This window comes from Carassius auratus, chromosome 23 (genome assembly GCF_003368295.1).
Source record: "Carassius auratus strain Wakin chromosome 23, ASM336829v1, whole genome shotgun sequence".
Taxonomy (NCBI): Eukaryota; Metazoa; Chordata; class Actinopteri; order Cypriniformes; family Cyprinidae; genus Carassius; species Carassius auratus.
The window spans coordinates 13122220-13134686 of NC_039265.1; the positions used below are offsets into that span (position 1 = coordinate 13122220).

The following is a 12467-nucleotide window of genomic DNA, read 5'->3' on the forward strand; positions in this document are numbered from 1 at the left end:
ATTTTGAAAAATAAATACAAATAAATAATAATTATTATTCAAACTCTAAAGTTTTAAATATGCTTCTAATTAAAATTAAACTGGATGAAAACAACCACAACAACAACAACAACAAAACTCATAATTCTGACAAGTTTTGCCAAATATCTTATAACGGAAAGCGGAAGCTTGTGATTGGTTGTTTGGGCCACGTGTCCCTAAAGTTCAGCTCATTCCGCTCTAGGTGTTTAGGTTTGTTTTCCCCCGTATCGGACCGTCCCGTTCACTCATCCGTCTGCTCTACACCAGAGGAATCTCACAGCATTATGGGGACGATTCTGAGAGCGCTTACTTTACTGACTCTATCATGTCTGGCCGAGGCCAAACAGAAAGACTTTTACTCGTTTAAGGTGGTGAACAGCAGAGGGAGGTTAGTTTCTCTGGAGAAATACAGAGGATCGGTGAGTCTCCAGAAATCAGCTCTGGTGCTTCTGCAGACGTAAGATGCAACTAATGTGCATGTAAGAAAAACCTAATACTAATGTTGCATCACCGTGGTCTTTTCTCATGCATGCTTTGATGGTGTTGTAAGATTCCCCCACTTCTAGCATCCCCCGTAATAAACTACTAACCAGGAGACTCATTCATTCTGTGTCTACGTGGCAGCCTGTCTCAGCTCCTGCTGTGGATTTCAACGGTATGATCAGCTATTTATCACTGTAACGGAACACTTCAGAATAACTTTGATTAATATTAACATACATTGTTGGATTGTTCTAAGAAGTATTGCACATGATTCGAACTGATTTTGAATGTACGTGAACTGCTGATCAGTCCAGCATTGTTTTTTTTGTAAACTTTACAAACATTCTAAGTTATAGTTTTACATTAAACGTTAGCATACATTATATTATACGTTAAATTATAGCGTTATGGAAGGGCTCGCGTCGTACAGTAGGCTACTTAACCTTTTTTTTTAACTGAAAAAAAATAATTAATATTTGGTAGTGTGGTTGCACAACTCATTTTGAGTCACTAGGTGTCGATGTTGAATAACTTTAAAATGCTGTTCTTAAATTCTTGAAATCTCTAAACAATCAACAGCCGTATTATATTATGTTATGTTATGTTATGTTATGTTATGTTATGTTATATTATATTATATTATATTTAATAAAGAAGTATTTAATAAAATGAACTCACCCCAGTCAATCCAAGATGTAGATGAGTTCGATTCTTCATTAAATTTGGAGAAATGTAGCATTGCATCACTTGCTCAGCGATGGATCCTCTGCAGTGAATGGGTGCCGTCAGAATGAGTCCAAACAGATGATAAAAGCATCACAGTAATCCAGAAGTAATCCACACCACTTCAGTCCATCAGTTAACATCTTGTGAAGTCAAAAGCTGCATGTTTGTAAGATACAATCTTCTGTTGTCCTCTCACATCAAAATCCACCAACATATTTGTTTGGAACTGTATTGAACCGTTTTGCTGGTAAACTCTGCTTGATCTTGAATCTACTACTAATTACTATGACTGCCCTTACTACCACAACTGCACCACTCCTCCTCCTCCTACTGTGTTTTTATATAAATAAATAATTCTCTCTATTACTCTGTAGTACTCTCTAGTAGTTCATTACATGCAATCAGTCATCCTTTTAAGTGCAGACGTAGTAAGCCACTAAATGTAATGTCTTCTTTAATACTAACCAATGAATACAATGATGAAGTGTTTTTTTCTTCTTCTTAACACAGCAGGTTTAATGGAGATGACGTGTTTTTAATTCTGTATCAGAAGAGCTGGTATTATAATTTGAGGGGTGATCAGCACAGCAATCCTGTGTAATTTACATTTATGGAAAAAAATCTAATTTACACAAGGACACATGTACATTTGATTATCATTAAGAAGACTTAAAGGAAGCAGAAAGGTAAAACAGAGACCCAAGGACAAGTGTGAGACAGAGTCCCATTACTGACGTCACGGTGTCCCTTGACTCACCAGTGATTCAGAGCTGCTGCAGATTGGCTCTAATGGCTTCATTTGGCTTTCAGAGCATAATTGGTGTTCACGGTCACATATAGTCAAAAAGCTTCATACAGTTTAACAAGCAGAGACCCTGTATGATTATGATCATAACCCTAAATCTGATCTAGGGATAACTAGAATGAAAGGAAACAGGAAGTACATCAGAGGGCTGCTGAACATCTGTTTAAGCTCTTGTTTATTATATAATTTTGTATTATTGCTATATACGTGAACTCTAAAATAAAAGAACATAGTAGTTTGTATGGCATAAATGTATGGTCATAGTATGGCATAAATATATATATATATATCCATCCATACATCTTTTATTTTGTATTATTTAACAGGGACATTGCTCATTAATCAACAGTAAAATACTGTAAATAAGCCAATGTTAGCCCCAATTTTCATCTGTTGCCAGATTTTAAAAAACAGTAAATTATCACATAAATATACAATTACATCTGCTATTACATACAGTGGGGGAAGTCATGGCCTAATGGTTAGAGGGTTGGACTCCCAATCGAAGGGTTGTGGGTTCTAGTCTCAGCCGGACGGAATTGTAGCTGGGGGTAGTGCATGAACAGCTCTCTCTCCACCTTCAATACCACGACTTAGGTGCCCTTGAGCAAGGCATCGAACCCCCAACTGCTCCCCGGGCGCCGCAGCATAAAAAATGGCTGCCCACTGCTCTGGGTGTGCGCTCACAGTGTGTGTGTGTGTGTGTGTGTTCACTGCTCTGTGTGTGTGCATTTCGGATGGGTTAAATGCAGAGCACAAATTCTGAGTATGGGTCACCATACTTGGCTGAATGTCACTTCACTTTAGCACTAAGGGTAATAATGTCAGTATCATAAAGAGAGAGAAAAAAAGGAATTTAAACATGATTACAAATATGACTTCCTTTGAACAATTTCTTTAATTTATATTTAAATATTGAATTATTTGTAGAGTATTCCAATAATTAATGGCTCTAATTGAAAAGACTGACCGTACAAATGTTGTATGCTTAAACTGTACAGCACAGTCTCCTCTACTAGTTGCTCTTGTTCTGCATTATAAACTGGCATAGTGGGGGAGGTGCATAACCATTTAAAGATTCAGCTGATATTAAAACCGTTCTGCTTGCTTGTGACCAACTAGTAAAACAATATGTAATATTAGAAAAAAATCATAGAGTGCATAAAAGGTTTTGCTGCTTCTACTGTAAAGCATGGTCTTATATGCCTGAAGTTAGCCAAATTGAATTTAATAATTGTGGCTGCCTTTTTGGAATGCTTTTCAAATGTCAATTAGGAATCTAAAATTACTTTTAATTATTTAGAATCTGAAACAACTTTGAGCTTTTCTCCTTTAACAAATACATCAGGAGGAGGAGTCACTGTTGGGTTTTGTGAGAAATAAATACACATACAAACGGTTTTATTTACATTCAAATGTAAACTCAGCCAATCTGAAACCTGGATCAAAACCTCAGTTAGAATGCTCAGTACTCGTTTGTTTTTAGCATGCACATATAAAACTGTGTCATCAGCATACATTTGAATACTAATAGATGAACACACTAGCGGCATGTCATTAATATACAAAATAAAAAAGATAGGGCCCAGAATTGATCCCTGAGGAACTCCAATATTACAATTTCAGTACATTGATTGACTGTTACCAAGACACACACTCTGCTTCCTATTTGCTAAATAATAAGTCATCCATTTAATAGTTTCAACGGAAACATTTAAAAGTGTGAGCTTTGAAAGAAGTACCTCATGGTTCACAGTGTTGAATGCCTTCTTTAGATCCAAAAACACTGCTCCTACTACACCACCAAGTTTAGATAGCAATGAGCAGTTTCATTGAAATGCTTAGAGCCAAATCCAAATTGCATTGAATATAAAGTGGTATGTCCCTCATTTAAGTGAGAAATCATGTTTTGCTATCCATTTCTCAGCAACTTTGGTAACTGTAGGCAATATACAAATATTGCTACAAGTGTGATTGCATCATATAATAATTACTGTTAATAATGTTCATCGTCTGGTTGACAACGTCTTGTATTAATTTTTCTGAAAAATCCTGTCATATGCACACAAACTGACAGTTACCACTTATAAGCTTCTACTAAACATTGTAGAAACATAATTTTCTGTAAAGTTGTTTCTTAATGATTTGTATTGTAAAAAGCACTATACAAATAAACTTGAATTGAATTGAATATACTAATCAGTCTAGAGTTTACTACATTTGTTTGGTCACCACCCTTAAAAATTGGCATCACTATGGCTGACTTCCAAGCATCTGGGTAAATACCTTGCATAATCGAGAGGTTAATTAAATGAGTAATAGGAGAGGCTAAAATATCCTTATGTCTTTAAAAATGCCGTATCTAATCCTTATGCATCCTTCGCTTTTGAGGCTCTAATAACTTATAATATTTATTTCAGATATTTCACATTTTACACGCATATTGCACACAATATCTTTAGATGAAAAGCTTTTAGACAGTTCCAAAGAAAAATTTAATTAATTATATATATATATATATTTACTAACCTTTCCTGATCCTGAATTGAAAATTCTATTTATTTTAAGTTCTATTTCACTTTGTTTGTGGTCACCATTTCTTCCAATCAATTAAGATTTTTCCAAATCATCTTCCCATCACCCCTCAACATCATCAGTTATTCTAATAATCTATCTATCCATCCATCCATCCATCCATCGTCATATATAGTGTATGATGTTCTTGATGTTACTGTGCTGTGTTTGTAGGTATCACTGGTAGTGAATGTGGCCAGCGAGTGCGGTTACACTGACGAGCATTACAAAGACCTTCAGCAGCTGCAAAAAGACTTTGGTCCATTTCATTTTAATGTTCTGGCCTTCCCCTGCAACCAGTTTGGCCAGCAGGAGCCCGGCAGCGATAAAGAGATCGACAGCTTTGTACGCCGGGTCTACGGGGTTTCCTTTCCCATCTTCAGCAAGATCGCTGTGGTTGGAATAGGGGCCAATAATGCTTACAAATACCTCGTGGGTGAGTGGAATAAGCTTGTTCGTGAGATCCCAGCTAACAAAAATAATATGTCCTTTTAATGAAGGCCCTGTTTACACTAGTGAATTTTTGTTTTAAAACGCTTAACTTTTTGCTACTGTTAGGCCTATTGTTTACACTACTCTGGCTTTCCAACACTTGAAAACTGAGACTTTTGAAAATGCTACAGTTTTTCCTTCTTCCGTTAAAAAAAAAAATAATGTCCACATGACAATGCAAAAGCATGCTATGAAGCACTGTCAAGAGCATGCCAAGCCAACAGATGGCGATATAATCTCAACCGTAAAGCCATGTTGGCCAATCAGAAGCCTGATTTTTTTTTTTATGATGTTTGGAGAATGTTATTAAAGACCAGATTAAACGAACATTCTATTAACAAAAACCTGAAGAACATTAATTCATAACTTTGACAGAACCTTGCCAGGACGTTTCCTGTTTGCTAGGGTTACAGCGGTATCAAAAACTATTTAAACATTTAAATCACGCTTCAAAATGTCTGAATGTCATTGCATTAGATACAAAATATCAAATCAAGTGTTTCCACTCAAGTATCCACAAATGGTTCATCTGCAATGTCTCGTCCTTTCGTGATGTAAAAACAAAGTGCTTGACGAGGCATTTCATTTCCACACAAGGTCACAGTCTAGTGGCTAATTAACTTGACATGTTGCCGTCTCATCTATCACACTCTCTTCTAATTTCAGAGGCGTCTAAGAAAGAGCCGACCTGGAACTTCTGGAAGTACCTCATCGACACTGATGGCAAAGTTGTAGACGCGTGGGGTCCTGACGTCTCCGTCAAAGAAATTCGCCCACGGATAGCGGATATGGTTCGGAAGCTGATCATTAAGAGGAAAGAGGAGCTTTAGTCCTTTGAATCATCTTCAGCTCTGAAAACTGTAGACACTCAGACCTCAGAAACAGATCTCTTTGAAGAAACACATGCTAATTTAGGCCTATTCAAAGCACGAAGTGTGGGATTACACCAGCGCAACCCACTCTAAATGATCATATAGTCTCTCATCCGCTTCTTCAACTTCGTTGCATAAGTTTGTTTTCTTTCCACGTTTGTAAAGAGAAGCACTGAGAACTTGAGTAATAAAAGACCACTTTTATTAATATACACCATAATAAACACTTCATGCTTAATAACATAGCATATGCCATATGATATAGAGCTACACAAAATAATGCAACATGAGCAATGTGAACTGGTTCTGGAGTTGAAATGTTTTTATACTCCTGCTACCATTTTTGTTTCTGTGATCTGTCTAAAATCTGCTTTAACCTTCTCATGTTTTCGTTTGGTGGCTCCATTAAAAGGTTTTTCCCAAATATTTTTGTTTGTTTGTTTATTCAATGAAAACTTTAAAAAAAAAAAGGAATTCAGAAAAAAAAAACATGAGTGGTGGTGATCATGTTTGAGCACATTGGTGTGTTGTAAAACTAATTATCACATAAAAAAATGTTTATATATTAAAAAACCATAATAAAATTAATATATCTTTTTTTTTCTGAAGAAAATATGAGTGGTCCTTACACATGTAAAAAATGTTTTAATAAAATAAATGTTTTAATGTAAAGAATTATATAATTATATATAATATATATATATATATATATATATATATATATATATATATATATATACTGTATATCTGAAGAAGATGCAAGTAGTGTTATTAAAGTTATTGTTTAAAAGTATAAATTAATAATTACAAATGAATATACATATTTTTCTGAAGAAAACCTGAGTGGTGGCACTTGCCCATGTAAATCTTTAATTAAAAAAACATTGTTTTAATATTACAAATTTATAAGAAAAAATTATTCTTAAGAAAAATATTAAAGTTTGACTTGACCTCATGGTGCTTTTAAAACATTGAGCATAATCTTGGGTGTTTTAATCATATCACTAAAATATAAAACAGGGTCTAATGAGTGCACATTTCAATCCAAAACGGCTGCACCTTCGTTCTTTTATAGTCAGAATGTACATTCAAGAGCAAAATATTATAAGGCATGTCCTTCAATCATTTTTCTGCAGAGGTTTGAAGGACAAAACTTCTTTACAATTCCTATTTACACATTCATGGCATCCTCTAAATTAAGTTATCACCGTGACTCAGTAGCTGCATTAGCTTTCAGACATTTCATTAAAATGTCCTCGTGTGTGGAAACCAAATAAAGAACAGCAAAAGAATATAATTATGGAGATATAATTTGCAAAACACAGTTACATTTGTAAATACTTTTTTGCTTATAACTTCTAACATATAACATTTAAGAGGATATAAATAACCTTTTAACATATTTGAGTTATTTAGTATCTGAGATAATTAGTGTTGCTTGTTAATTCAAGAACAATTACTGTTACAAATAATCAAGTTGAGTGACAGATTAAAATGTGTAAAAATATTATAAAAGGAAACCAAATTAAGATTAAAGGTTTGATGAAATAGAATAGAATGAAACTCAGGGTCATGATGTGCTGTACTTTCTTTAGAATAAGCTAAACACTCAATGTACAGGCTATTGCGGACTTGGTTATAATGGCAGACAAATTATATCAAAGTTAGCAAGATCTCACATTTTTCAAATGTAGGTGTTTAACCACAATCAGATAGCTTTTATTTCCATGGCTGTTTCCAAACGATCAATTGCGCAACTGATGCATGTTAATCTCTAGAATATCTGTATACGTTTACTGTTCGTGTTTACTGCTATTCAACGTTTTTTTCTTGCGTGAACTTCAATATGATTTGGGAATATTCCGATTTCTTCACACCAATTTCGCTTCTTGTGCAAATTGTTCACATGACGTCACCACGCTAACAGAAAGCTGCTTGGTTTGAAGCGACTTGTGCGTGAGCTGAGCTTCATAAAACCTTACAGTAAGTCTCTATAATATTCTGGTCTCAAAATACGTCACTACGTCCTTTTTTCCTCGGACATAACTGTGATGTCTAAACAGTTTTCATACTTCCAGCAGATAATGACTGAAAAGCAGGCTGACCAATAGCGAGCAGGCATTTTACCTAACTGACCAATCGTGGTGTGCAAGAAGGTGGAGAGAACAGTCATATGTTAGCATGAGGACTCTGAGGCTAAACCTGGACATTTCACTCAATTTAGAAATCCCTGCCGGGAAATGTCTGAAAAATAAAATAAAATGTTGATTTTATATAGAATGTAGAATATAGATATAGAATGTAGTCATCAACGTCTGAACATTTATAAAAGTTATAGCTACACTGTTTGATATATTATTCATGCATTATATTAGTTTAACTCAAATCTAAGTAGAATAGTTGCTACTGATTTCTCATTTCTAATAATTTTTGCTCAAAGTAAAGTTAAACCTGGGTAGAAATAATCATATTTATTAGAAGGGAGATCAGTTTGGGAATTAAACAAATGCAATCATTCAAAGTGCTTACAAATGAATTTTTCTGGCACAAAGTAAGCTTTTCAAAAGCTTTTTCTGCTTGTTAAGAGACAGGTTACGTGTATTTTAAAATTTGAATGTGAAATTGACAGTGTTTCACCATTTTATTTTCTTGGTTCCATTGACAATGTCTGTCAAGGGTTATTTAATTCATGCTTGTGTGTTTTAAAATATGCCATGTCGAGATGATTTTAAGCTTTTTTATAACTTATTTGAGTCACACAGAAGAAAACATAAAGGGTTTTGAAGGGGAGTTTGAATGTTGTTGTTTTTTTTTTCATCAGTTTCTTTCCTTGTAAAAGATCAAGGCTGAGTGATTTCTTACAGACAATTAAATAAAGTAGTTTCTCATCGGATGCCATGACCTAATAATCAATGCATATCATAATTAACGTTATTAAGTTTTTCCAAATGCCTACACCAAAGGTTATCTCGAAAGATTGTATTATTTTCTCCTGGCTGGGACAGAGCAATATGCCTCTAAGACTTTATCTACTCACACTAAATTATTTTCTTTCTTCCGCAACTTTAGTTCACATGACCTCCTCAGCAGGTTACACGACCATCTCATATTCATATTTTCTTCTGAAAAAATATATGACCAGTGGATGCTCTGCAATGAATGGGTGCCATCATAAAGAGTTTGGACTCTCTTTATGATGGCACCCATTCACTGCAGAGGATACACTGTTGAGCAGGTGATGTAATGCTCTCCAAATCTGTTCCAATGAAGAAACAAACTCATCTTGAATGGTCTGAGGATGAGTAAATGTTTAGCAAATGTTCATTTTGGCTGAACCATTCTTTTAAAAACAATATATAAAAGCACCCTCAACACCATAGCAAATACAATGTAATTTATGTAAGAAATGACCTAAAAATCACATGCATACATTCATGTAAGTACATTCTACATGAAACACAAACCTGCAGAAGCGACAGCAGGGGAAACTCGCTGTCTGTTGAACTAAATGCATCTGCCAGAAGGTTTATCAACAGCGGAGCAGAAGAGGACATGGATGGAATATCTGAAAAGGTATCACTCTGATCATTAGTCAGAACAAAGCGTTTAAAGGTTAAAACACTCATTCAGAATGAAGCAGGAATTTTAATTTCCCTGATCAGCAAACATGACGTAGCCGCTGTCTTGTTATGCACTATTCAAGACCTTTCTGATTTACCAACGGCACTCAGAATATCAACTAGCACAGACTTTTATTTGTTTTACAGATACTGGCACACCATGCTACTGTAGGAAATAAAACTTCTCAAAACACATTTATCACTCGTTTATTTCATTTGTCTACCAACAAAATTCAGCAGTTAGCAAACATGCATCACATTTCAAATGATGTACTCTGTTTACTAGTATAATGACGATGATGGAAATGGTGTTTGGAAAACACTTGATATAAAAAAAAATAATAATTGTTACTTGATTGGAAATAACAGTATAAAAAATATTCTGTTAACATATTTAGCTTGGTTTTTCTTCTGTTTTCTCCACACAGCACATACATTTTTTATTAAACTCTATTAAAACAGGGTTAAAACAGGGTTATTATCCTTTATACTTAAAACTCAAAACATAAAAAACCACTAACTGAGATAAATAAATAAAAAAAAACCTTAAAAAATGTTTTGAGCTAGCTGCCAATGTAATATTTCAAATTTTTGTTTAGTTTAATATAAAGTACTGCAATAACTAAAATGAAGTTAAAAATAATAAATTAAATAAATCACAAAAATATAAATCATATATTATAATAATAAACAATACAAAAATAATAATAATAGAAATGACAGTAATATACAGCTAAATTACTAAAACTATAAAATTAAAATAGAAAATAAATTATATAATATTATACTAACGATACTAAAATAAAACGGTTTCAAAAATAATTTCAATGGTTTATACTTCACTTCTCTTTTCAATTATATTTTTAATATATAATGTCATATATTTTCAGCTTCAAGGTCTGGGGAAAGCAATACAATCTATACATTAAGTAAGTTAAACTGTCGAAAAACAAAAACTCGAATGCACTATAAGTTTGGCAAAGCAATGTCAATTTTAAAACCTGTTTTTGGCGATGACTTCTGTGAAGTCTTGACAGTGCAGTTCTGGTTTTTCTTGATTCCATGAGCAACTTTGAACAATACTGGTCTCATTTGCATCTATTTTTACCTAAATCAGTTCAGTTTGTCTTATGAAAGAGCAAATTCTGAGCAATGGAAGCTTCCTGTAGGAACTTATCTCAACCTGTTCATAAGTCAGCAGGTCTAACTCAAGCTAACTAACTGGGTTAAATTGTGCAGAATAAGATCAGAGCTTGTAATGATAGATCAGTCTTGACTTATTCAGGAAACTGCACATGACTCCACTGAGCAAAATCAATGGATTATTCAAAAATGTGAGTCATGTGACATCAGGAGCAGCAGCTCACAGTGAAATCAGAAGACAGTGCTGAAGGGTTTGAGCATCACTGAGCTGCAGCGTTTCAGTCTTCAGGAAAGTAGAGCTGACTTACCGTGTCTGCATATTAACCTGAGATCCCAGAAAACATCTTGAATCGAACAGAACTGAATGTGCTCTGTTGTTCCACTAAGGGGAAGTTTTATACTGTAGAAACATAAAACACAGACATAGAGTATACAGAATTCAAAACACAGTCTAATAATCTAATGAGACCGATTTTTACAACTGTTGAAAAAAAAGAACTAAAATGAATAAACGATGTAAAATACAGCAACAATATATACAACAATCATAATATAAACTGTAGTAAATAATAATAATAAAATAGACATGCACAAAAATATAGTTAAAAATGCATAAATAAATCTCAAGTACTCTTATTTAAAAGTCTTATCGAGGTCGGCACAAATGAGTTTCTGAAGTGCCTCAGTTCGCTGAATCTGGCTCATCTCCCAGAGAGCAACTCATTTTCTTAATGCAGAATATGAGACTGATTATATATAATTTTATGGGCTTGTCTGCTCATCTTATTTAATCTCACCCTATGTCCTCCATCTCATCTCATATCTCATGTCTCCTCCTCAGCAACAGCGAGCTGAAGAACATCAGATGAATCACGGTGCCCGAGGTGATCTTGAGGCGTCTGTCTCAAACAGCGTCAAAGAAAAACACATACAGAGAATACAATACAGCATTTCCTGACATAAACAGAGGAAACAATGTGCTTGATGCTTGAAAACCGCCTGTACTAGGTATTATCTGAGCAGCAGCTTCATATGATGACACAGAAATACAAAATACTAAAGAAGGTGTCATTAACCATTTAAAATGGGCAGCTATATTAAACACATCAGGCTTGTATACTGGATATTTGTCAAACGCTTCTGTGTGGAAAGTGCAGTAAAGTGCTGAGGAAAGTTTGAGACGTGTTTTATCACAGCAGACAGTGAGCTGCACATCCATAACCGGATTACGACGACTTCTCGCTGTCAGACGATTGTGAAACTGCTTTCATTTCCAAACCTTCAAAGCAAATGCTTCACAACCTGCTAAACGGATCAGACTGAAGAAGGCTATTTTATAAACGATTCAAAGAAAAGCATTATATTACCTCTTCGACTTTCAAGGTAGACTCAAGAGAGACTGTTTGTGTTCTTTTTTATCTAGCATTCGTACTACACAATATCTATTTAATTTCAGATTTATTTACTGAAGTAGTTTAAGTCTTTGGTTCTTTTAATTGTGATGATTTTGGATCACATTTAACAAAAACCCACCAATTCACTATCTCAACAAATTAGAATACTTCAGAAGACCAATAAAAAATTAAAAAATAAAAACATTTGAACTGTTGAATTGTTGGCCTTCTGGAAAGTATGTTAATTTACTGTACATGTATTCAATACTTGGCAGTAGCTCATTTTGCTTTAATTACTGCCTCAATTCGGCGCGGCATGGAGGTGATCAGTTTGTGG

The 12467-nt window shown here is 34.4% G+C and overlaps 1 protein-coding gene across 1 annotated transcript; it reads left to right on the forward strand.

The window, feature by feature from the left end:
• The first annotated feature begins 207 nt into the window (after positions 1 to 207).
• On the forward strand, positions 208 to 6397 carry LOC113041382 (glutathione peroxidase 7-like). Its single transcript, XM_026199858.1, has 3 exons — positions 208 to 440; positions 4784 to 5045; positions 5768 to 6397. The coding sequence occupies exons 1-3, from the start codon at positions 306 to 308 to the stop codon at positions 5929 to 5931; spliced, it is 561 nt and encodes a 186-aa protein (XP_026055643.1). The 5' UTR covers positions 208 to 305; the 3' UTR covers positions 5932 to 6397.
• The last annotated feature ends 6070 nt before the right edge of the window (positions 6398 to 12467 follow it).

Bases quoted from the DNA above. Each gene is read 5' to 3' on its own strand.
- LOC113041382 (XM_026199858.1), top strand. From the start codon at position 306: ATGGGGACGATTCTGAGAGCGCTTACTTTACTGACTCTATCATGTCTG. The intron at 441-4,783 runs GTGAGTCTCCAG...CTGTGTTTGTAG, and splicing joins TGGAGAAATACAGAGGATCG to GTATCACTGGTAGTGAATGT. The intron at 5,046-5,767 runs GTGAGTGGAATA...TTCTAATTTCAG, and splicing joins TGCTTACAAATACCTCGTGG to AGGCGTCTAAGAAAGAGCCG.